General features: G+C 51.2%; 1 protein-coding gene across 4 annotated transcripts in view; it reads left to right on the top strand.

Moving 5' to 3' along the window:
* Nucleotides 1-25,148, top strand: part of PTK2B (protein tyrosine kinase 2 beta) — a 126,632-nt gene that overhangs the window by 98,182 nt on the left and 3,302 nt on the right. For 3 of the 4 annotated variants that reach the window (XR_003208782.2, XM_025873790.2, XM_025873792.2), the window contains exons 6-28: nucleotides 2,287-2,349; nucleotides 2,563-2,617; nucleotides 3,043-3,183; nucleotides 3,586-3,660; nucleotides 4,271-4,372; nucleotides 5,095-5,212; nucleotides 5,764-5,803; nucleotides 6,257-6,303; nucleotides 7,018-7,068; nucleotides 7,546-7,643; nucleotides 8,647-8,731; nucleotides 8,981-9,081; nucleotides 9,323-9,438; nucleotides 11,092-11,192; nucleotides 11,389-11,478; nucleotides 12,344-12,548; nucleotides 15,194-15,302; nucleotides 16,566-16,631; nucleotides 17,905-18,030; nucleotides 22,295-22,453; nucleotides 22,672-22,707; nucleotides 23,083-23,107; nucleotides 24,571-24,617. Coding sequence is in view for 3 of the 4 variants with exons in the window: in XM_025873790.2 (XP_025729575.1) it covers nucleotides 2,287-2,349; nucleotides 2,563-2,617; nucleotides 3,043-3,183; nucleotides 3,586-3,660; nucleotides 4,271-4,372; nucleotides 5,095-5,212; nucleotides 5,764-5,803; nucleotides 6,257-6,303; nucleotides 7,018-7,068; nucleotides 7,546-7,643; nucleotides 8,647-8,731; nucleotides 8,981-9,081; nucleotides 9,323-9,438; nucleotides 11,092-11,192; nucleotides 11,389-11,478; nucleotides 12,344-12,548; nucleotides 15,194-15,302; nucleotides 16,566-16,631; nucleotides 17,905-18,030; nucleotides 22,295-22,453; nucleotides 22,672-22,707; nucleotides 23,083-23,107; nucleotides 24,571-24,617 (2,056 nt within the window). In the remaining variant the exon portion in view is untranslated. The remainder of the gene's footprint in view (nucleotides 1-2,286; nucleotides 2,350-2,562; nucleotides 2,618-3,042; nucleotides 3,184-3,585; nucleotides 3,661-4,270; nucleotides 4,373-5,094; nucleotides 5,213-5,763; nucleotides 5,804-6,256; nucleotides 6,304-7,017; nucleotides 7,069-7,545; nucleotides 7,644-8,646; nucleotides 8,732-8,980; nucleotides 9,082-9,322; nucleotides 9,439-11,091; nucleotides 11,193-11,388; nucleotides 11,479-12,343; nucleotides 12,549-15,193; nucleotides 15,303-16,565; nucleotides 16,632-17,904; nucleotides 18,031-22,294; nucleotides 22,454-22,671; nucleotides 22,708-23,082; nucleotides 23,108-24,570; nucleotides 24,618-25,148) is intronic. The other variant, XM_025873791.2, reaches the window with a different exon arrangement.

Genomic DNA, 25,148 nt, shown 5'->3' with positions numbered 1-25,148 from the left:
AAGCCCAGTCTCTGGGCAAACTGGTACATCCGATAAATGATGGTGACTGGTTCTCCCAGACATCCCAAAGATGTTCCACTGCTCCAAACGTTAGAAACACACAGATCATGACACATCGAGTGATTGGGTAACTTTATCAAAAGTAACACTGTAACTGATCTTCAAGGGCAGCCAATGATAGAGGGAGTGGGCTGGATTTCAGGAGATGGAAATGACCTAGGTGTACTCCCTGAGCTTCCCCCCACCTTTTTTTTTTTAAGATTTATTTATTTATTCCAGAGAGAGGGAGAGAGAGAGAGAGAGAGAGGCTGGAGAGGCAGGAATGGGAAAGAGAATTTTTTAAGCCAACTCTGCACTGAGCATGGAGCCCGACAGAGGGCTTGATCCCACGACCCTGAGATCACAACCTGAGCCAGATGCTCAACTGTCTGCACCACCCAAGCGCCCCTGAGCTTCCCTTTTCTAAGAAAACATTTTTACATACCATCTCCTCCAACAGTCTAACATTGCTGTTATTTTCACGTACTTTAATTCCTCAGTGTTCATTTGAAAATTTGTTTCCCCTTCCATTTAGCCAACCCCAATTTTTTTTTTTTTACTAAGACTTATTTAAATATCCCCATCCTTGGAACTCTTTCATCCATCCATAGTCTCAAAGCTCATTCATTCATTCAATTGCCTTAAGCCAGGAGTGACGTAAGGAGACCGCTGTCACTGGGGGGGGGGGGTTGCTGGGAAGCAGACCCTGCTGTGTGTCATACTCTTCTCGTTCCCTTTTCAACCTGGTGAGCTCATTTTATTCTGCAGCTTTAGAAAGTTTTCTGAGCCAGCATTGTCTGCTCGCACTCTACACTCATAGAAAACCTCAGAGCATGCCTGTGAAGTGTCCATCACAAGCAATATGGTGGCCATAGGTTCTTCCCACTGAGCCGGCTCCAGGGTCTTAGCATCTTGAAGGCTCCCCTTCCTCATGCCCACCCCACCTCCCCTACCCTACGTAGATCTGCTGTACTCATGCTTCACTCTACCAGGCCCTGATTGGCTCCCATGCACTAGATTGTGAAATCCTATCAAATCCTAAAAGTCGGCATTGGCATCTCATTGCCTGGCACAGACTGAGAGTGCAGTATGTATTTGAATGAATGGATAACCCTGAAAGATCTAAAACCCTCTTCTGTGATGGGCATTTGCCAACACTTATTCTGTTAGAATTAAGTAAGTGCGTACAGCAAGCCAATGTGTTTAGTTACCTAGGAGTACATTTTGCAGCTCCCTCGAGCCAGCAGGAATGGCTGGAGGCCATGCTGTCTATGACCAGCACTGCACAGGCATGCTCTGAGGTTTTCTGTGAACCTGGGGGGCAAGCGGGTAACACTGGTTCAGAAAACTTTCTAAAGCCTCCATGAGGGGCTGTGTGGAAATTTGGGCTCTTAACCATAAACATTTTCAGGTAGAAGTAGGAGGAGAATGACCGTCCATCCAGGGGAGAACCCTGGATAGGCTCCTCATGTCCTACAAGCGAATATCATTCCTACTGACCTATTGTTTGGTTTCCAGAGTTTGGGCCTGCTTTAATCAGCTGGCCTGCTCCTCCAGGATCTGCTATCCCATTCTGTCAGACACCCAGTAGAGAGAAATGGGTCAAGGAAGAGCATTCTTCCCAGATCCCTGAGTTCTCTCCTTGGATCAAGCTTGCAGGGTTTCTCCATCTCAGCAATAGGGACATTTGGGGCTGGATAATTCTTTGGTTGGGGGGCCATCCTGTGAATTGTAGAATATTTAACAGCATCCCTGGCCTCTACACACTAGATGCTGGTGGGACCACCCTTCTCCTAACCAGATGTGACAACCAAAGATTTCCAGACATTGCCAAATGTTTCCAGGCTGGAGAGGGAGGTGTAAAATTGCCCCTGGTTGAGAACCACTGAATTGGGCCATTAGAGGGCCATATACTCGAGCCACTGAATGCTAGGCCTTCCAACGATCATTATTGGCTGCCTTGGGTCATTTGTTTTTAGAGGTCACAGATAGAACCGCCATCTTCCTCCTCTGCCCCAAAACTGGGCCAGAGCTGGGCCTCCCAAAGCACAGGAGTATAAATATATATATATATATATATATATATATATATTTTTTTTTTTTTTTTAACTCTCGTAATCGTAATGTTCTCCTTTCCATTGGTGACTACATTTGGAAGGAGAAAGGGAGCTTCTAGACCAGTGTGTGGCATTCTAATGGCCTTGTTCTCCAACCATCAACCTGTCCATGACTTCTCTCTTTCTCCAGGCGGTTCTTCAAAGACATGCCCCACAATGCACTTGACAAAAAGTCCAACTTCGAGCTCCTGGAGTAAGTTTTGACACTGGCCCTCGCCTCTCCTGCCTTCCTTCCTTGCTGCCCTGCTTTTCCTATTCACTCCCTACCTTGTTCATCCCCAGACCAGAGCCAGGCAGGACCCATTCCCCTGGTCCTCAAGCCATCTTGCCTCTTCCTGATTGGCCTGAAGTCCTGGATTAGGGGTAAGGGGGAGTCAAATGTCACTTTCCCCCCCTCTTCTTTCAGGAAGGAAGTGGGGCTGGACCTGTTTTTCCCAAAGCAGATGCAGGAGAACTTAAAGGTGAGGAAACCACTGGGCAAGGGGCCAGAGAGACCCCCTTTGTGTTGGCCTCCAAGACTGGAGCTAATGGCATTGGGCTGGGGGTACTTGGGAAAGCCAGGGTATCTGTGGGCATAGGACCACTAAAAGCATCTAGTGAGCCCTTTCTGTGGCTTGCAGTTAGGAAACCTGGCTCCATTTCCACATCAGAGGCCAATTAGCTTCTTGGCCTAGGGATGCTACTTCCCATGCTTCCCTGCCAGGGCTATGGTGAGCCTCCCTTGAGACAGCAGGTGTGTGCTTTAGGTAACAGCTCACTGCTGCTCTCGTGGCAAAGGCCTGGGAACCATCCTCCAGCAGCAGAGAGGCTTTTGGTGAGATCAGGGAAGGAGCCAGAGCTTGGAGGAGCAAGGCCCGCTCATCACTGACCATGCCCCCCACCCCAGCCCAAGCAGTTCCGGAAGATGATCCAGCAGACATTCCAGCAGTACGCCTCGCTCAAGGAGGAGGAGTGTGTCATGAAGTTCTTCAACACCCTCGCGGGCTTTGCCAACATCGACCAGGAGACCTATCGCTGTGAACTCATTGTAATGCCACGTCCTTTTTATTCTCTCCCTGACCTGAATTCCAGGCCTCTCGGGGAACAGACCCATGAGGCCAACATGGGGGACCAAGAAGGGGTGTGCTTGCTTGTGGCAACCCACATAAGCCAAGACCCTTGGGCAGCCGGGCCTCACCAACGTACTGTCAAACGCAGCCAAGTTCCCTTGCCTGAGGAAGGGAACTGATCTTGGCTACGGATCTTGGAGGTGGGCAGAGCAGCAGGGTGTTGGGAGGAGAGTAATCTGTCTGGCAGGGTTGGAAGACTGAAGGAGCTGGAGGGCCCAGGAGACAGTGGCCTCAGTCTAACTTAGTGAGCTTCTTCTCAAATTTCTGAAGTAGGAGGGAAACAGAACTGAAGCAACAGTCCTCTCTTCCTTTCATTCCAGCAAGGATGGAACATCACTGTGGACCTAGTCATTGGCCCTAAGGGCATCCGCCAGCTGACCAGTCAGGATGCAAAGGTAGAGAGAGAGAAGGGCAGGCTGCACCCGGCCCCAGGCTAAGTGGCCTTCCCCTCTCTGCTGCCGCCTACCTTGTCCGGCTTTTCAGTTGTTCCTTCCCCTGGCTGAGATCAGAGAGGTCCTTGATAGGAATAGCCATAGAGAGAGTGTTTGGAACATGGGGCAGATGGCTCTTTCCCTCTCTGTGCTATCCCCTGCGCAGAGGCTGGGCGGCAGGGGTGGTTTGGGGGGAAGAGAAGACAGAAGGGCACCATCACTGTTCCTCTGGCTTAGATAAAACAGTTGCTGTGGAAATGGCAACATGGGACAATCATTCCCCTGGAAGTCAAAAGACCTGGGGAAGCGGGGGGGGGCGGGCATCCAGTCCTGGCTCTATCACCAATGTGGCTTATGACTTTGGGCCAGTCCCGGCTCTCTAGACCCATCTTCTCTTCTGCAAAGAGAGGAGCTTAGACCAGATGATCCTTTCAGTCTTCATTGTCTTCGATTTTCTCTTCATCCCACAGGGAGGCTCTCGGTGCTTCCTTACAACCCCTCCCCCCAGACTGACCAATCTTCATGGCCCGACCCCAGGAGTGGGATGGTCTGAAGGGTCCCTCCTTTCTTACAGCCCACCTGCCTGGCCGAATTCAAGCAGATCAAGTCCATCAGGTGCCTCCCCCTGGAGGAGGGCCAGGCGGTACTGCAGTTGGGCATCGAAGGCGCCCCCCAGGTGAGCATCTCTGGGCCCCTGGCAGCTCTGAAACAAGGGCATGCAACCGCAGGGTGGGATTCCTTGTGTAGGTCAGCCTGGCTTCTGGGATCTTGCTAAGAAAACCGCACCTATTTCTCAGACAAGGTACTGGGTTGACAAAAAAATTTTAAGGGAAATGTATCAGGAAGCAAAGCTGTTTAAAAATGTTAAGAAATAAGTTGGGGGAGTTTTTAAAGTGGGTGAAGTGACCAGAAATTAAGGTACATATGAGAGGTCTAACTTTGAACAAGTGAATGATGACTCAGTAACAGGACTTCCGGGGACCTGGGCTTTTTGTGGGTGGAAGAATCAGAGAGAACTCAGACTGCAAACTGATTGTCTCTCTCCCATTTCATCTGTCTGTGCCTGCCCACTCCTTCTTCTCCTAGTTTCTGCTCTTACCTATGGAGCACCTACTAGGTACAAGGCATTGTGCTATGCACTCAGAGACCAAAATAAGTCCTAACTGGAACTGGCCTTCCTAGGGTTTAGGGTCACCAGTGGGGAGGGATGACGAGTGCGCCCCCTGGTGGCCATGGGGGAATGCAAGCCGAGCCCCAGGACAGGTGCTGATGGATTCCAGGCCGGAGATGGGTGGTGTCGTCTCCTCCTTCCGAGTATGCAGTTTCTTCTCCAGTCCTGTGGGGCAGACTCTAGCCAAGGATTTTGAGTCTCATCCTTGGCTGGTCTCTTCTCTGCAGACCTTGTCCATCAAAACCTCCTCTCTGGCAGAGGCCGAGAACATGGCTGACCTGGTGGACGGTTACTGCCGGCTGCAGGGGGAGCACAAAGGCTCTCTCATCATTCATCCCAAAAAAGGTGAGTTTCCATTTAAAGGCAAACTGGCCCAATGAGCAGATGTGGCACAAGCCCCCAGAGGCAGAGCAGGAGAAGTGAAACCACTGACCAAGATGTGAACGAAGAGCCTCGGGAAGTGGGACCAGGTGCTTGCCGAGTCCTTCCATCACAAGGATGCTCCTTGTGGACCCATCCTGGGTCCTTAGCTGCAGGCCCCGGCCAAAGGCAGTTTGGGGGCTGGCTTCTGGAGCGGAGGTGTTTGTAGCCCCAGAAAGAGCAAAGCTAGTGTTAGAACACGATTGGTCCCTCCTGTGAACATGTGTCTATTTGGGGATGGGATCAGGAAGCAGGGGTCCAGGTTGGAACATGTGGGTGGTGGCAGAAAGAAACTCGAGAATTTCTTCTACTAAGAGGACTCTATTTCAGGCCAGCTTCCACTCCGACTTTCGGAGGATACAGAATGGTGGGAAGGGATCCCCCTTGTGTTGGTTCATAGGGGAGCAGTGAGGTCAGCCATCCATCCAGGACCCTGTGTTCCTGGCTCCAGCTCCCCCTTTCTGCCCTCTCCCCAGATGGTGAGAAGCGGAACAGCCTGCCCCAGATCCCCATGCTGTGAGTACAACGGGAAGACAGGGAACAAGGTCTGCACTCAGCCTGTGTCTTCCTGGGAGGAGGCAGAACGAATAGGGAGCCCCCACCGCCATGGTTTCTGGTTTCCAGGCCCCAGGGGAGAACACAGGAACCCCAGCATTTCCTAAGTGGCAATTTCTCACCAGTAAATTTCACCCCATCAGTCCCTGCAAGGGTAGTCCCGTGTCCTAATGCCCTCTGGCCTCATCGTACGGAGAATGGCGCTGTCCCCTCTTTCCTGCCCCCCGACAGCGGGGGCCATGCTCCCAGGCTGGTGTCGCCAGGACAGGGTGTTCCTCCGCCAGGCAGGCAGAGGGACAGGGGCAGCTGGCCTCCAGGAGGGGCGGCCGGGAGAGGGTGGGCCGAGGCTGCCCCCGGGCCGTGTTGCCAGGCTCTGAGTTCACTGGGCTCCTGCCCTCTCTTCTCCTCCTACAGCAGCCTGGAGGCACAGCGGCCCCACCTCTCAGACAGCTGCAGCATAGGTGAGCCTGCCCATCTGCAGTCCTCTGCCTGTGTCCAGAGCCTCTCTTCTGCCTGCTCTTGTGCATTGCCACGGATTCCCTCAAAGTTGCAGAAAAGCACACTTCCCCTCTGACTTCTCAGTGACAGCTTAAAGCATCATGAATCCTAATAGCTAACATGTATTCACCAGTTAATACAGGGCGCCATGTTTGTCTAAGCTTGGGCCGCCATAACAAACACCACAGCGGGGGGGCGCCATACTCCTGACCTCCCCTAAGCCTAATCACTGCCCCCCAAAGGCCCCGCCTCCAAATACCTTCCCACTGGGGTGTCGGGATCTCAACATATGAATTTGGGGGAGAGACAAACATTCAGCCCCCAGCAGCGTTAAATCTATCATGGGTATTATTTTATTTGATCTTTATGACATTCCCTGGAAACATTCATTTCACAGAAAGAAAAACTGAGATTGAGGGAGAGTAACTTGCCCTAAATGATGCAACCAGGCAGTAGTGAGCAGGGATTCACGTCAAGGTGCCCTAGGCTCTGTGGCCACGCCAAAACGTGCGACGGGAGCCCCAGTTCTTGCCTGGCTCCCCTTCCCTCCATCACTCGCCTCCCCGGGATGTCAGCCTTGGTTTTGCTGGCCTGCATGTGGGAGCCCCATGCCCAGTTCCCGGTGGTGCCCGCTGAGGGCGTCTTACCCATAGGATGTTCTCTTTCTATCATTCCAGAATCAGACATCTATGCTGAGATTCCCGATGAGACCCTGCGAAGGCCCGGAGGTAGATCTCTGGCCCCACCACAATGGCCAGAGCCAGGGCCCTATGAAGCGACATTGTGGGGACACCTGTGACACCCCGGGGGGACTTTATTTCCTTCCTTCGTCCCCTCCCATGTGTGCCGCAGACAGGGACAAACCGAAGTGAAACACCTTTGATTTGAAAGCTGAGATCATTCTCTTATGCCCACACTATTGACCTTGTGTGTGCCTGTGATGTGTGTGGGGGTCCCAAGAGTGTGAATATGCGACCTGGCCTTCAGAGGGAACAGGGTGGTGGTTTTTCTCCAAGTCTGAGATGATGGAACCTTCTAGAACCCCTTTTCCAGGCCAACTCCTGCATCTTAGCTGAGATGTTGTTGAGGGGTTTGGTGATGCCTGGGCAGGAGGGGAGCAGAGCCTGGCGTTGGGGCCTACAGGTACTCAGATTCCCAGGGGCACCAGTGGATAGTGAGACTATCTGCTCTTTCCACCTGCCCAGGGCCGCGGTATGGCGTCACACGGGAAGATGTGGTCCTGAATCGGATTCTTGGTGAAGGCTTTTTTGGGGAGGTCTATGAAGGTGTCTACACAAATCACGTGAGTTCCAGACTCTTCGCGGACACTCCTCTCCCACCTTTCCATAGAACGAAAGGGGAGTTCATATATTCTGGGGTTGGAGCGGCCACCATGATATGTGGCTCTTCCTCCACTTGGCATTTGCAGTATCTATGAAATACCCAGGGAGTGATGGAAGCTAGGGTCATTTCCCAGAAGGATAGCAAGCCCGGGGAGTAAAATGGAGGCAGGACCTGGGGAAGAGTTGGCTGAATCTTGACGGGCAAGAACATGGGGAAGTGTGAGAAAACGTAGCTCTGGGAAGAGGAAGAGCAGGATCTGAGGCAGGGGCTAGTTTTGAGGCCCCAGTGGGGTGGGACCGTGCAGAAAGGGTAGAGCCAAGGAAAAGAGGCAGCAAAAATGCAAAAGCCAACAATAAAAAGAGAGAAAGAGACTGGAACACTGCGTCGGATGGCTTTGCATGCACTCCACACACACCCACGAACAAAGGGCAGAGCATTGGCCCTGAGCCTCAGTGTCCTGATCTGGACGGCCAGAGGCTTTAGTCTCAAAGGTCCTTTCTAGTCCTGACATACCCTAATCAAGAAGCAATGAAGTCAGGGGGCGCCTGGGTGACACAGTCGGTTAAGCGTCCGACTCTTGGTTTCGCCTCAGGTCCTGATCTGAAGGTCGTGGGATCGAGCCCCACGTCGGGCTCCACACTCAGCATGGAGTCTGCTTGAGATTCTCTCTCCCTCTCCCTCTGCCCCTCCTGCTCATGCACTCTCTCTCTCTCAAATAAATAAATAAATCTTAAAAAAAAAAAGGCAGTGAAGTCAGGACTTGGAGAGGAGTGGAGGAGAGTGGGGGGAAGAAGGAAGTAAGGGAGGGAGGTGCCTGGCAGAGACCGGGAGGCCCAGATGTTGCCTGTCTTCCCTCAGCTGCCAGCCAAGCCTGTGGGATGACCATGGTGGCGCCAGGGAGGGGACACTTTCCTTTGAGTCCTGGGCTGGCCCAAGGGGCTCTGAACAGACTTTCGTTGCAGAAAGGGGAGAAAATCAATGTCGCCGTAAAGACCTGTAAGAAGGACTGCACTCTGGACAACAAGGAGAAGTTCCTGAGTGAAGCAGGTACATGTTCCCTGGGAAGTGACACAGCCCCCGTGAGTGGGAAGAGACCCCCTGGGATGACATGGACCTGGATGTCCAAGATGGGAGAGGGGCCTGGAACCGGGGATGGGGAGGGTTCGCACAGTGCAGGGACCTCCATCGGGAGGAGGGGTTTCCCTCCCCGTTTCTCCCAGTTGGGACAGCCCAGCCTGTTTCCCCGTATTGGAACTTAGGGCCACTCTGGCCCATCCCTCCTACCCCCAACTTCAGTGATCATGAAGAATCTCGACCACCCACATATCGTGAAATTGATCGGTATCATTGAAGAGGAGCCCACCTGGATCATCATGGAATTGTATCCCTACGGTGAGGTGAGCTGGGGATGGCAGGGGTGGAACCCTGTTGAGCCGGGCCTCCGGGTGGGATGCATTTGGAGCATGGGCCCTTCACTCCCAGCTTCCTGCCGTCTGTATTCAGCCCAGACAACCCAGAGATTGTGTGTAGGGGAAATTTCCGGAACATCTTGCCAACCTGGGTTTGCCGGGGCAGGGCTTGGTGGCTGCCTGCGGCGTCTGTGCTGGGGTCCTGATGGCATCTTCCCTCTTCCTACAGCTGGGCCACTACCTGGAGAGAAACAAGAACTCCTTGAAGGTGCTCACTCTTGTCCTGTACTCGCTGCAGATTTGCAAGGCCATGGCCTACCTGGAGAGCATCAACTGTGTCCATAGGTGGGGCTGGGGAGGAAGCTGGGCTCCTCGACCTGACCGTTGGAGGGGTTGGGGCCATGCAGGGCTTTGGAGCCACACAGACGAGTACTGAGACCCCAGCATTAGTCCTGCCTCATGTGACGAGTCGAGCACCTGCTAGGAACCCATTGCCTCATCTGAAAGGTGGAATCGCCATACGTGCCTCATGGCATTGTTATTAAGACTAAATCTAAAGTGCGGAGCATCTGATTGTAGCTCAGCGCCGTCTAGCCCGTTTCCCGGAGGGGTCTAGGAAGTTGCTCCCCCACTTGCACGGAGCTGGCTCACCCATTTGGCGGCATGCGGCCCAGGCAGGGGGATGGGACTGGGGCAGCACCAGGAAGATCCTGGGGTCTGGGCCCTTCCCAGCCTGAGCAGCTGCCCGCCCCCGCCCCCGGTCCTCAGCAACCCAGCTGCCAAGTCCTCTCCTCCCTCTGGCTGGGGGGTGGGCCCCTTCTCCACCTGGCTTTGTTCCCAGTCCCTGAAAGGAGGTTCCAGCCACAAGGGATGTGATCCCCTGGAGGAAACAAAGGGGGTGCTCCCAGAATATTGGGGTGAGCAGATGAATTCTTCAATCCAACACCATGGACGTGGGGTATGTGGTCTTGTGGGTGATACTATGCAAAGCAATGTGTGGGGATATAAACATTCATTCATTCGTTCCATTCACTCATTCAGCACCTCTGGAACTTCCACCCTGTGTCTCCAAGTGCTGTCCTCGGCTCTGGGATAAAGTTGTAGTCAAAACAGACCCAAACTCCCTTTCCTTGTGGAGCTTACCTTCTAGCATGAGGGTAAAATTTGAGATGTAAATAGTCATGAGGGGAAGGTGGTGGGATAATAGATCTGTTTCCCTTGTTTGGGTGAAGCTGTCCTGCTTTGAGGTCAGCTTTTCAGTTATAAAGACAAATGACAGGGAATGGAGCCTGCCTGTGAGAAGCGAGCAGACGACCCTGGGTTAGAAACGATGCCAGGAACATGAGGTACACTGAGTCAGTGGGTGCTTCCCAGAGAGGGGTGAGAGCTCAGCTCTGGAGTTAGGCCGCCTGGGCTGACCCCTTTCCCCGCCCAGAGAACCTACTGGGCAAGCTCCTTCGGCTCTCTGTGCCCCCCACCCCCGTCTCCTCCTCTGTGCTGGGGCTGGTGAGGGGCATCTGAGGGTCTCTCTGTCACAAGGCAGGGTATGTACAGAATTTTGGTGGTCCTGACCATGCTAGTGCTCCTTAGAGGGTATCTGGGAGCTGTTGCTCTTAGCCACGACAGAAGCCTACAGTCCAATGGAGTTGCAGAAGCAGGGGAGAATAGTGACCAGGAAAGTTGCTAGGGCTCTCCCTTGAAGAATCAGCAGGGTGACAGCATCCCTGGCAGAGGGGAGGATATAGCCTTCAGGGCAAGTGTGCGGAGCAAGTCCTGGGAACCTGAAGTTGGCTTCACACTGGAGCCACGTGAGGAAGGGTAATGGGAGATAAAGCTCCTCGGGGAGGTAGAAGGAGGTGGCCGAGGGCCTCGTGTGGGGGGGGGACCTGGTTGGCCAGCCCAGCCTCCTGGGGCCCTGGCCGGCACTCTCCTCCTTTACCTCTCTGTCCATCTGTCTGTCAGAATGAAACATTCTGAACCTCCACATCTCTCTCCCAGGGACATCGCTGTCCGAAACGTCCTGGTGGCCTCCACTGAGTGTGTGAAGCTGGGGGACTTTGGCCTTTCCCGGTACATTGAGGATGAGGAGTATTACAAAGGTGAGGGATGTTTGGCCCCGGACTTGTCCCTGGAGGGGTCGCTGCAGCCCCACCCCACCCCAAAAAAAGAAAGGAAAAAAGGCTACAGTTGGTCAAAGCCCAGGCCAAGGGTCTCTGGAGAATAGGCTGTAATTCTGGATTTTTCTGGATCTTTCTTCACAAAATAACCCCTGTAAATCTCTTTGCCCACCCCAAGCCTCTGTGACCCGTCTCCCCATCAAGTGGATGTCCCCTGAGTCCATCAACTTCCGCCGCTTTACAACAGCCAGTGACGTCTGGATGTTTGGTCAGTGGAGTTTCAGAAGAGCATGGGAAAGGGTTCTGATTCTCCCCTCCACGACCAGGCTAAGAGGGGGTCCAGGGGGTAGAGGTCTGGCCCCCCATCCCTGGGTTGCAAGGGTTCTGTTTTGCTGTGGCCACTGAGAAGTCCCAGAAATGGGGCGGGGGGGGGGGCCGTGGTGGGTTGGGGATGATATGGGCTAAAGGCCTGCCTGGGCAGTATTGGTTAATCTTCCTGGAAAAGGCTCCTGAGGGGAGCATGCCCTCCACCAACCAGTCCCAGGGACTGACGTGATCCCCTAGAGGGGATCAAACTCTGAAGTTTGTTCTGAGAAGCAGGTATAAGGAGAGGTGAGAACGAGACCAGGTGATAGATGGACAGCCCCTTACAGAGCACACAGCCACGCAGATTATCCCTCTCAGTTCTCCATGGCCAGCCCAATAAAAGCTCATTATTATTATTCCCATTTTTCAGATAAGGAAACTGAGGCTCAAGCAGGCCAGGGGCTTGTGTTGGCAGCAAGTGTTGGTGCTAGGCTTCAAACCCCAGCTTTCCAATAGTCTGCACTCCCTCTTAAGGGAAGGCACTGGTGGTCCCAACAACATGCCCTTTGACTGGCCCCTCTTCCTTGTCCCACAAAATCTAATAACTCCATGTGGAAGGGCTCTAGGGAGGGAGCCTTAGTTCACTTGCAGATGCAGGTGATTGGTCCCTCAGTGGACCACCACACTGGGCAAGCCCTCAGGGATGCTAGAGGGGGAGGCTGGTGAACTCAGAAGGTCCCACAGTTTTTCCTGAGGAAGGTGGACTGGCCTCTCCGGGCATGCGTCCTCCCCAGTGCAGGTCCTGAGCCCTCTCTACCTGCCTTCAGCTGTCTGCATGTGGGAGATCCTGAGCTTTGGCAAGCAGCCCTTCTTCTGGCTGGAGAACAAGGACGTCATCGGGGTGCTCGAGAAAGGGGACCGGCTGCCCAAGCCCGACCTCTGCCCACCTGTCCTCTACACCCTCATGACTCGCTGCTGGGACTACGACCCCAGTGAGCGGCCCCGCTTCACCGAGCTCGTGTGCAACCTCAGGTGACCATGGAGCAGGGGTGGGGGGGCTGCAGGTGCAGGGACCCCAGATAGCAAGTCTACTCTCCAGCTGCTCTTAGGGGCTTAAAACGAACGTACTTCCCGAAACAAGATGCAGTTGGCCATGACCACCTTAAGGATGAGAGAATTCAGGCTCAGAGCTGTGGCCGTGACGGGTGGGGTTGGGACTTGCACCAGGACCTCCCCTCTGACCAACACGGAGCCATGTGTCCAGGCGGAATTGGCTGGTCCTCCCAGCAGAAGCACAGTGCCCTACATGTCACAGAGGCTCAGCAGCTCAGTCAGAGGACAGGGGACTGAAACCAAGTTCACTGTCAGACAGGAACTCACAGAGAGTGAGCCTGCGTAAGCCTCACCATCTTGGTATCTGTCAACCCCGAGCACGAGATGTTGCTCCTAGTATGCATTCCAAAAAATATTTTGCAGGTTTGAGCACAAAGTCTAAACCAGACTTTCACTGATGTGCCTAGGCTCTTTGCAGAGATTGCTCTTTACAGGAGGCCCAGCTCGGGCATGGGACCTGCATTTCCAGCAACACCCTTGAGCCTCTGTGCCTTTGATTGTTCCTCCCAGATAGTGGGGAAGAGAGTGACTGATTTTTGACCATTAAGACAGCGACCCGGGGGGTAGCCTCTCCCTTCTGAATGGAGCATTGGCAGCCTGAACGTCTGATGTTTCATCCAAGAGCCATTATTCTCTCCTGGTGAAGGGTGCTGTCAGATCACATTTTAGATTGTCCCCCTGTTTCCTGGGTGGCTTGCGTGCCAACAGCTTCTCCTTGGGTGGTCTGACTTTTTTTTTGGCCTCCTTTAGGGCAGGGATCAGCAAACGTTATGTAACAGGCCGGACAGTAAACATTTTGGGCTTTGCAAGCCGTATATGGCCTCTGTTAAAACGACTCAGCTCTGCCATAATAGCTCAAAAGCAGCCATAGAAAATACGTAAAAAATCAATGTGGGTAGCTGGGTTTCAGGAAGACTATATGGGGGAACAGAAATTTGAATTTTATATAATGTTCACATGTCATGAAGTTTCTTCTTTTTATTTTCTTCAGTCATTAAAAATGTAAAAAATATTCTTAGTTTGGAGCCATATAAAAATAGGAGAGGGCTGGATTTGGCCTGTGGGCAACAGTGTGCTGACCCCTGCGTTAGGGAATCTAGTGCTTAATTAATGTTAAAAACAACTGACTTTAAGCACTGCAGTCAATGTGTTGGCATTTTTTAGAGAAAGAAAGGTGCCCCTGGAAACTGCTTTGCAGGGAGGTACCCCAACGGGCAAGCTGGGACTGCCCATGCTGGGGCAGTGGGAATGACACTGAGTTTGCTTGTGGGGCCAGGGGTTCCAACACAGTCGCAAGGCCTCCAGCTTAAAAGACATCTCTGTTCCTGTCTATCCCTTTGTTGACACCCCTGATTAATTCTAGTCTCATCTTTTGGTCCTTCATATGGGAAATTTGAGAAGCAAAAGAGTTCCAGGAAAAGTATTTGAAAGATGTAATTTGAAAGGACCAAAGTTCTGAGGTGATGAGGGTAAGAGGGGAGATCTTAATTCATTCTGGGGGCTTAAGAACCCTGGGGAGTTGTGACAGGTGCTTCTCTGTGGGCTGAGAAGGATACCCCATTAGAGGACCCAGGCCAGCCCCCACCATGGATGGAGTTAGGAGCAGGCTTTCTGTGGAACTGGAAGGATATCCAAAGACCCCAAGGAGCCCGGGATACGCCCCTCAAGCTACAGCCTGGCAGTTCTCCATGAGAGTTAAGAAAGGATTAGATGAAAATTTCCTGATCTTGTGGGCATAAGAGGGGCCCTTTTAATGTCAAATTCTGAAAATTTCTCCCTGTAACAATAGTTACATTTTCAGAATTTATTGATTGGCAAAATGTGCTACGCTATCTAATGAATTATTTATATAATGTACAGTATAATTCATGTACACTTGAAAATACAATACAAATATTATGTATCTGGTAGCACATAATACTTGGTCTACAGACAATGAATACATGCGAATACAATGAATACAGACAATGAACATGTGAATTCAGGGACCCCCTGTGACCATTCCAGAGTCCTCTAGGATCTGTGATTCCCAAGTTGGGAAACAGTGGATTGAGTAAGAAGGGCAAGAAGCATGCACATAGCTAACCCAGGAGTTGAATCCACAGCCATTTCTCATTAGTATACACCAGGAATGTGTTGGTGGGTGGCTTAATGAAAAATAGGAGATGCAGAACACAGGCCTTGGTCATGAAGTTGGCTGGGATATCAGAAATCTGCATAGGGGGTTGGTGCCAGTAGCAAGCACAGGAAGGCAAGATGCAAGGATGAGGTGGGCGGGAGACACACTTATACTGCCCTGTAGGACTGGCTCTCCAAGGGCTTTTCCCACCATGGATCCATTCCTGTGATCCTCCCAACTTCACTGTTGGGGAAGCAGCCCCAGGGTCCATCTTCCAGCCTTCTCAGAGGGGTCTCCCCAGCCACTCTTCTGAGGAGACAGAAATGGGACCCAGAGGTCCTTCTTTGGGCCTCTCCAGGCTTCAGAGGAAGGACTGCAGAAAAGAGGCCCCAGGAGCGTCTTTAACTTTGTTCCTCTTTCTTTATCGGACCTGACTCCTTGGCAGTGACATTTATCAGATGGAGAAAGACATCGCTATAGAGCAGGAGAGGAATGCTCGCTACCGACCTCCCAAAATCTTGGAGCCCGCAGCCTACCAGGAACCCCCACCCAAGGTAAACCAAGCCCTGGTCTCATGGATCCTGTGAATCAAGCAGAGCTGGGTCTCCATCTAGCCCACTCCTGGCCTGACTGTGTAACTCCTCCCTCTTCCTCCAGCATAGGCAGGATGTGCTCCTGTGGTCCTCTTGGCCCTCAACCCAACTGTCCGCCAGCACCAAATTTAGCCCCCATCACATGGGTACCCTGGCAGGTGTGATCTGAGGCCCCAGGGGAGCACACCCCTCAGAGGGAATCTCGGGCAGGGAATCACCCTGGACACTCTTCCCTTGAGGGGCTGGAGCACTTTTGTCTCTGGTAATTTTTAGGGGCAAATTAGATGTCCCTGAGGGCATATGAATGGGGAGTGGTCTGGGTCCCTTATGTCCAGCCTCCATGTCCACACCCTCCATGGCATCTCTGGACTCAGAATCCAGTGCCCTGCTACCATGCCATTATGTGGGTGGGTTTTGAGGGACCATATCCATATTAGTCAGCTCAGACTGCCATAACAAAATACCATAGACTGAGTGTGGAGGCTGGGAAGTCCGAGATCAAGGTGCTGGCAGATTCACTGTCTGGTGAGGACTCTCTTCTTTGCTTGCAGATGGCCACCTTCCCACTGTGTCTTAGCACAACAGAGAGAGCAAGAGCTCTGGTGTCTCTTCTTATAAGGACACTAATCCCATCATGAGGGCCCCAGCCTCATGACCTCATCTAACCCGAATTATCTGGCAAAGGTCCTACATCCATATGCCATCACGCTAAGGGCTGGGGCTTCAACATATGAATCTGTGGGGGCGGGGGGCACAAACAGTCCATAACAAAGGCCTGTCTGGTCCAAGGCCTTTTCTCACTGTCCCCCCTTGCCTGGCATGCCCTGATCCTTCCCTCAGGCAGTTTTCATCTCCTCCATGAAGCCTCTGCACGTGCCTGAGCCCTCGGTAACTCGTTACCTCTGGAAGCATGTGGCTTTTGACAGCTGATTTGACAGGTGTTCCCATATCTAAAGAGGTTACACACCAGAGATCAGTAAACCCTTCAATTAGTGATGTCCCCCAGGAGGGCAGAGAGACTGGCTTCTTTGTACCTTCTCATCACTCAGCACATAATGGGTGCTCAGTAAGTGAATGCAAATGATTTTAATGATAACTTTGCCCCTCATCTCTCCTTTATTCTGAATAAGCCTGACCTGTGTCCAGCCCAATATTCCCCTTGGTGAGCTATGCTCACTCAAGGAGAGAGGCATGGACTGACTCATCTCTGTGTTTTCTCTCCAGCCCAGCCGGCCCAAGTATAGACCCCCTCCACAAACCAACCTTCTGGCTCCCAAGCTGCAGTTCCAGGTAAACATGTAACCAGAGGGCTGGGAAATTTGGGGCCATTCCTCAACTCGGACCTTCCTGAAATTCCATTCTCGTGCCTTGGAGGACTAGCAATTACCTGCTTGGGTTATGGAGTTGGCCTGCATTGACTATTCTTTGGTACCCACAAGAAAATTTGAACTCAGAGTGCCCAGAGATCAAAAGAATCAAAATGCAATTCCACCAGGCTCTCCTCAGCTAAGACTTGCCTTAAGCTCAGTCCATCTGTCCATAGTGCTTGTTGCTCTGTGTGCCTGCCTATAGCTACTTCTCTATGCCCAAGGCCTTCCTGGCCCCCTACCCAGAGCAGAGCTTTCTGAGAAGGAATTTCAGGCAGTTGGGGATAGTTGATGCTCCCAGAGGATGGAGTTGCTCCCTAGGGCTCCCCATGGAGACCTTAGGCAGAACCCAGGTGGCCAGAAGCTGAGAGCAAGGTTCCATTGGCGCTTTCCTCATGCCTCCACCATTACCAACCATGGGATCTTCCCAAGATGTCGATCCCTGTCTGAGAATGTCTCTGTCTTGTGTCTGTGTCCTGCATCTCAGTCACAGGGAGCCAAGGCCCATCTCTTTTCTTCTCTTACATCCCTCAGCTCGGAGTCACTGTTCAGCAGTGGAGCATCTCAACCAATAGAAACAATGTCTGTTTATCTAGTGCTCCTTACAGAAAGGTGGTGTCCCATGGTCATATATTTCTCAAGGAAACACTCTGGTACCAAAACAAGGCTAACCAAGAACTAACAGCTAAATCCTTGTTGTGTGAAGAAGAAAACCTTGATGCAGAAGATAGAAGCAATATTCCTAAAAAGAATCATACCTTTTTGTGATGTTTAAAATAGTGATTAAATACAAACACACATACATATTTCTGTGGGCTAATCATACCTGCGAGTTTGCGACATGTTTATGAAACAGAACTCCTTTCTGAAGAGTCCTGAAGGAGGAGACATGGACTCAGTAGGTCAGTAACATAATGTGGACCCCATTGTACGCAGAGCGTCATATGGTTGGCTGTCAGATGAATGAGGCCACAGGGGCTGCGCTGACTCCCAGCCAAGAGCCGTGTGTATCGCCCTGCCATGTCTCCCAAACAAGACCAACGAAATGCCCACACCACATTCTTAGCTCCTGAAGAGCAAGTCCGATGTCTCCTGTGGTGCCCATTATTGCTTCTTTGTGCTCACATTTGTAGCAGCTAATTGTCCACCTTCTTGTGTTGTCCCTGTGCTGGTGCTTCTTTACTTCTCCTGAATAGGTCCCTGAGGGTCTGTGTGCCAGCTCACCTACGCTCACCAGCCCTATGGAGTATCCATCTCCTGTAAACTCACTGCACACCCCACCTCTCCACCGGCACAATGTCTTCAAGCGCCACAGCATGCGGGTAAGAGGGCTCTGCATGCTGGGTCCTAGCCCGAACTCAGAAAGCTGGAAGAGGGAGGTGTCTGGGACACCAGGAACCCCACATCCTCCAGCTCAGGAGGGGCCCTCCATGCTTTAATGCACCAGTCAGTCCATCAAGGGGCTCTGTAACTTCCTCGCTTTTGCAAACACATTGGAAGCTGGGGGCCAAGTCAGGCTCTACTCCCAAGGACACAGCTGGACCTCAACCTGCCCCTGTCCATACTTTGGTGCTATGTTTCCTGAGCCCTGGGGGCAGGGGGGATAGTGTGGTGGCTTGTGGGCAGAGGGTAACCAAGCTTGATGGTGCCAGAGAATAAAAGATCCTGGAGGCTCTGCCCAGTTCTGCCCTTCCTGCCTGGTTGCTTCAGTTGCTAAATCTCTCCTCAGTCAAAGGAAAAGTTTCCTTGTGGCTATACTCCTGCTGCTTTTGTCAAAGTTGATGTTGTACAGGAAGGAGCTTGGGGGTTAGTGTGGGGCTAAGCCACCCTTCCCAGTCACGTCTTTGTGTAACCGCCAATGGGGCCCTGAGTACTTCATGGACTAGCTTCTAATCGTCAAGTTTTGTGGCGGTGGGGGGGGAAGCAGCTTTGCTTGTAAAAGAGATATGCACTTGTAACTTCTCAGCACCCATCTTCTCCTTCAATGGAGGTGTGATCATCTGGCATGAATATTTGATATACTTTACTAAACTGAGTCTTGGTATGTGACAAAACAAACCAAAGGCATTATTTTAGTTCTAACTCTGTATACATGCATGATATTTCAGGCTCAGGATACATGACTCTAAAAGTTTTTGGAAAAACTCCATGTTTATTACAACAGATTTGAAAAACATAGGAAAGTTATGTTGGTATATTCTGTACCATTATTTTTAATTTAGCAAAATTTTGAAATGCATAAGGTAACTTAGAATTCTAGGCAGTAAGATCTATTGTGGACTAAATTTTCCCCTGACCTAGCTCATTTTCCTCTTTTAAATTAATTTAACCAATTTATATCTTAACACATACTTAACAATAATAAAACTGCATTTTTAAGTATAAACTATAATTTAGGCAACGCTCAGTTCCTCCACCTTCCTGTCCTTGACTCTATTCGTAATTGAGTTTTGCTTTAAAATGTGTCCTTTTAGAAAAAAGCTATTTTGCACATTTCCGGGGTGGCACTGCCTTTGTCTAATCCCCCTTCACCATAAGACTTTGTTCAGTTCCATAAAGACATACTGTGCAGCAGGGAAGAAAAGACTTTTTGTGTTAGGGGTTTAGAAGTACTTGTCATAAGGAAGGTCTATGTAAAAGAATATAATGGATGTTTCTTTAAGTAAACAAAAAAAGTAAAAAATATAAAATCCATTTTATGATATACATCAGAAAGACTGAGAAAACCTCTTTTAGGGAGAATGCTGGAAAGGTATAATAGGCTTCCTGCAAAGCATCTGAAAGCATTTAACAAAAATCAGAGATGGTTTCCCCACAAAAACAATTTTTCTACTGACTGACTCTCTTGCCTGACTCATCTGGGAATCTGGCATTCCACACAAGAGTCAGGATGGCAGCAATCTCCCTCTTGAAGACCTCGCAATTGAGGTTTAAAATTATAATAAAATTCAATGAACTACCTTGTGCAGGAACGCTTTGCCAGGCACTGTCCTAGGTGCTGAAGGGAGAACAAGGGCGTTCTGCTTTCGGTGAGCTTCAGGCAGCCAGAAGGAATATGGCAGATGCACACTTACCTGTAATGCAAGCCATAAAGCTGTGAGTGGCACACAGAGATAATGGAAAGGTGCACTAGGAGTTTAGAGAAAAGAACAGCTCTTTCTTTTTTTTCAGCTGGGCCTTGAAGGATGGGGAAAATTTGGACAGGAAGAAACTGGGGTATGGGAGATAAAAGAGGCAGATGCATAGGTAGGATCCAAGACTGAGTAATGGGAAGCCACAGGGCAAGTGCAGGACCTGTTTGGCTAGAACACAGGAGGATGCATTTGGAGGTGGAAATAAAGCTGGCAAGATGGGAGGGGGTAGTCAAATTTGGAAGGAGTTACAGCTTGCGAGAGTCATTTTAAGACACCACGAGAGCCTGATTCCTTTTAAAAGTGACCAGCAATCTAAGTTGCTATTGCCTGATAAGAATATCTGAGGTACCTTGCAGACAAGTAAGCCCTAAAGTGATCAATTTTTTAAAATCTTATTTTCTCCTTGGGTTTCATTATGAAATTGTAAGACATAGGAACATTTTCCAATACATGTTAAAATATTTGGTGAGATGGTGGTCGGGCCTGGGACACCTAGACAGTTGAGTAGTGGGAATTTTCCTTTAACACTTACAAAACTATACAGTGTTTTCTTGAGTCTACTAACTTCCTCTACCAGTATTTAGTCTTTCTCAGTCTAGTCTAGTCTAGACTAGTCTAATCTCACCTAGAGATTCAATATTCAGAATATTTGACACTTTGTTCCTGTGTGTCACTATTTGTCAATAGCCTGGGGTAGCCATACCATTGTGTTTGTAGGTATTGACATTTAACTGCAGATATTTATAGCCTTCAAATACCCTCATTTTGGAGCATCAGTATCTGGGAAAAAAATCTTATTTTATCAATTCTGTGATTGTAAAATACTCTTATGACCTGAAATTTATTTTCTTAAAGTAAGGTCTAACTCGGTAGCCTTCAGCTGAGATGGTCTTGCCTCCGAGAGGACATTTGGAGATGTCAGGAGGCATTTTGTTACAACTGGGGAGATGCTAAAAGCATCTATTTTATGGACTTGCTGTTGAGCATCCTCCAATTTGCAGGAAATCTCCCCCAATAAAGAATGATCTCACCCCACAAATTCATGGTGCTGAGGTTGAGAAACCTGGTCTAACTGTTGCTTACTTCACCCTATGAGAACAGGGACATTGTATATTTTATTATCACTGCCCTCCCAGCACCCAGCCCTATGCCTGCCACATAGTAGCTCCTTAATAAGTAGGTGCTGAATAGAGTAACAAAGAATATTTCAGCAAGAAATCTAACTTGCGGGGGGTGTCAGGCGGGAAGTATTTTAGAAATCAAGAGCCGTGATTGAAACTCAGTGAGCACTAGGAAAAACACCAATATAACTAATCTGAAACTGTGTGGTTATATTCAAGTGTGTTTTAAAGGGTTTGGTGGGGAAAATCTTTTTTAGAGGCTTGGCAGTGATTATGGCTTGCTAAAGTAGATAGAGAATAATTTTTAGCATTCTATGCTAGTGACTTGTATGTAAAATGGCCACTTTAAAAGCAAGGATCTGAAGAGGCTGCTGGTCTGGATGTCACAGAAGTGTCCTGCTCCTGACAAAGGTCACCCTGGGCTTTCTGCAGTCAAAAGAATGACAATAGCACACATGAGTTCGGGAGGCCAAGGTGATCGTGTGGAGCAGAAAAAAGCCAGAGTTTGAAGGGACGAGAAGATACTGATATAAATGAACCCTGGGGAAGACTGAGGGGAAGGAAGGAGTAAGAAAACATGTAACACCTTCTGTTTAAGAACTCCCAAGTGAAACTATAGTTCCAGAGCCCTTCAGACGAGTTAAAAGGAGGGTTAGATTAATAAAGCTAGGGAGAGCAAGCATGTACTGCATATCTATAGATCCATATTGCTTTAAATTTTGTTCTTCACTTTTCTCTCAGCTCATGCATTTCTTTTAGCCTTTGGTTCGATAACCCAAGCTACTACTAGCTTAATAAAGAGTATGTTTTCATAAAAAGGCACAATCACATGGGTGCATACTGTCGCTCCTTCCCTCAGCCTGCATCCCTCCATGGTCAGCTTTGCAGGACTGCACACCGTGAGCCTAGAGGCGGCACCGCGCTCCTCAAAGCTCCCAGGCCCCCTGCCACAGTGTTCCGATGGTGGTGATAAGCACCCAAGGCTTTCCAGAGGGCTGGCTTTGCATTTTTAAATGTATGACATGACCACAACCATGAGAAATGCCAACTGAGAAAATATTATTAGGGCAGTAATTTGAAAATGAAATTGTACGAACAGATCCTCTAATTGTTCAAATACGATGCATGTTCAGTGCTGCGCTCTCGGGTTTGACATGACACTGCAACATAGCCAATAACTGTCTGCATCCATGGCTAAGGATTTAAGAACAAACCTTGCAAGAAACAAAGCAGCAGGCGAGGCCAAGGTCTGTGGCTCCCACAGGCTCTTCGGAGGATTGCCCTGCCTGGGTCTGGGCGCTGGACTCCTCATGTCCTCTCCTCTCTCCCAGCTGTCCTCTCAGGAGGAGGACTTCATCCGACCCAGCAGCCGAGAAGAGGCCCAGCAACTCTGGGAGGCCGAGAGGCTCAAGATGCGACAGATCCTGGACAAGCAGCAGAAGCAGATGGTGGAAGATTACCAGTGGCTGAGGCAGGAGGAGAAATCCTTGGTGAGCAGCCTCTGAGCCGTGGGTGGGAGGGGACCCCACTCTCTGCAGGGCTGCTGAACACAGTGATAAAAGTGCTTGAATGGGAGAGATATCCACACCACCGTGTCCACTTGGGTCCTCGTGCGTCACCAGCTGACCAGGAGGAATGCTCTCCATGCGTCCTTAGGGTTTTCGGTTCTAGAATCCTAAGTCGTTTGCTTCCATTTCCTCCTCTGCAGGACCCCATGGTGTACATGAACGACAAGTCCCCGCTGGTAAGTCACCGGGAGAGATCTCTGTCTTAAAGTCAAGGCCTGGGAAGGCGTTGGAGACAGCGGGACCCCAGCGCCAGGCCCCCTGCCTGCCCATTCCTTCCCTTCCTGCCTCTCCCTCTGGGAGCTCGACTCCTCCCTTCACCTTGATCATCACGAAACTCTGAAGCTCCGCTTGTGGTACCTTGGCTCCCGCTGGATCTATACCCATAGCGCATCCCCCGCCTCTGCCGCCGGGCCCTCGGGCTCTGAGACGGGAGCTCCCCGGCGGCCCCCTGCACCTCTGACCTCCGTGTGCACAGCAGGGAACAGGTCAAGGTGGGGAGCGGGGTGTGCCCAGAACCGCGCTGGTGACATGTTCTCTTTCCTCCCTTCCAGACCCCAGAGAAGGAGGCCGGCTACAGTAAGTGTTCGTGCCCTTCCTTTGGGCGGCAGCTTCCGCTTGACCTTGCGTGGGGAGCGCTCGCTCATGCTCGTTGCCCACCGCAGAGGCCGCAGAGTCTGTTCGCCGTTTTCAGAAACTCTGCCTGTTTCAATTCGGAGCGTGTCGTATCCGTTTGGGAACTGATACCTACCCTCTCCTCCATCTACCACCCCCGCCCTCTTCCTGCCTTGGCCGGTCTCTCTCGTCTCTCGCTCTTGCGGGGTCCTCAGCCCTCACTTCACTGATCTCCTCTTGCACGTATTTGGAGGCCTTGGTGGTTCTTCCGTCCTGTCTCCCCCTCACTCTGTGGGAGGCTGTCTGTGGGGGACAGTAGCTCTGCGCGCCTCTCTCAGCTGATGCCTCTCTTCGCTAGGCCCAGGGGATGGAAGGGAGAGGGCAGGCAGGGCCAGCTGAGGCCACGGGGCCTTTCCAGAAACTGCTGCTGAAGGGCGGGGGGGGGGGGGGCAGGAAGAGCCAGCAGTGAGCCAGGCTCATCATCATCCCACTAGGGAGGGTGTGGCTGGTGAGGATGGCGATGGGGATGATGACAATGATGACAATCACAGCGACCAATGACAACAGTCACTGGAAACGGAATACTAGCCAAGCGTGGGCCCAAGTTGCTTGCAAATGTCAGGTCTAACCTCACGGAAACCCTATCAGTAGATACAATGAATCATTATGTCCATTTTACAAAGGACGTGAAACTGAGGCACAGAGAGGTCAAGTAACTCATCCAAAGTCACACAGCTAGTAAATAGCAGAGCTCTGATTGGAGCCCGGGCAGTCCGGCTTCGGGGTCCCTTCTGAAAGAACCCTCCTATTTAACAGATGAAAAGTAAGGGCCAGGGAGTGTAAGTGAGCTGCCCCGGGTCACACAGCTATCTGGTGGCAGAAGGTTAGAGAGTAGAACCAACCAGTCTTCTGGCTTCCATTCCTGCTCACTCTTCCAGCAACTCCACACGCCTCGCACATGTCTTTGCTTTTCAAAGTGTGGAGTGAATAGTGTAGTTCCTCGGCTGTTTCACTTCCTGGACCCCCGAATGCTCAAGGCAGACCATCAGGGGATCCTCACAAAGCTACCCCATTAACTGCTCTGGCACCAGGCTGAAGATTCTTCCCCATGAATGTCAAGGCCAGAGTGTCTGCTCGGGGGCCAGCGTGCAACCGGCAGAATCTGGAGCACCTGCTGTAATCACTCCAACTCCACTGCAACTTTGGATTTGTCTTTCTATCACATGGACAGCAGTGCCTGACTGTGGGAGGGCCAGGGAGCCCAGAGGTTATTTTCCCAGCCACCTTCCCGGAAACACCTTCGACCTTGGCTTCCCTGAGTCTCCTGATAGCAGAGGAGAGGGGGTTGGCTTGGTTATCAGCAGGTGTGAGGGGAAGGGCCAGGGTGCCGAGACCTCCCCCTGACTCACTCTCCCTCCCCCTTGCAGCGGAGTTCACGGGCCCCCCACAGAAGCCACCACGGCTGGGTGCGCAGGTATGTGTTGGCGGTGCCAAAGCTGGTAGTGAGTTTGAGTCAGGGCTATACAAGACACAAGGCCATGGGCTGTGAAACCTTCAGAGGCCCTCAGAGAGAATCCAGTCCTGCATCATTATACAGCTGAGGCTCAGAGAGAAGAGTACCTTGTTTAAGGCCACATAGTGAATTCGTGAGAAAGCAGGGGGAAACCCAGTCTCTTCATCTCCTGTGCCCCGCTCCCTGACTTGGAAGAAAGCTCATTGACCCAGGCCTAGGAGCAGGAAGTGTGGACCCCCTTCCTCTCTCAAGCTGCCCCCTTGGCTTCCTGCACGCACACTGTTCTCACAGTAGCCTGGGGCCAGGTGCTCGCTTTCCTCACTCTGGAACAGTGGTTATGAGCCTTGGCTCCTGTTAGAATCATCCGAGGAGCTTAGAAAACCACCCGGCCCCCAAACCCAGGCTGATTCTTATCTGAGAACCACTGCCCTGAAAGCAGAAAGGGGGGATGCACCCCCCAAGGACGGGGCACCATTATTCTGGAAGAGTCTT

The sequence above is a fragment of the Callorhinus ursinus genome, unplaced genomic scaffold, assembly GCF_003265705.2.
Source record: "Callorhinus ursinus isolate GAN/ISIS: 27379988/994484 unplaced genomic scaffold, GSC_fseal_2.0 scaffold4, whole genome shotgun sequence".
Classification (NCBI taxonomy): domain Eukaryota; kingdom Metazoa; phylum Chordata; class Mammalia; order Carnivora; family Otariidae; genus Callorhinus; species Callorhinus ursinus.
Note: the sequence above shows the minus strand (reverse complement) of the source record. Positions and strands in the feature narration are given on the sequence as shown.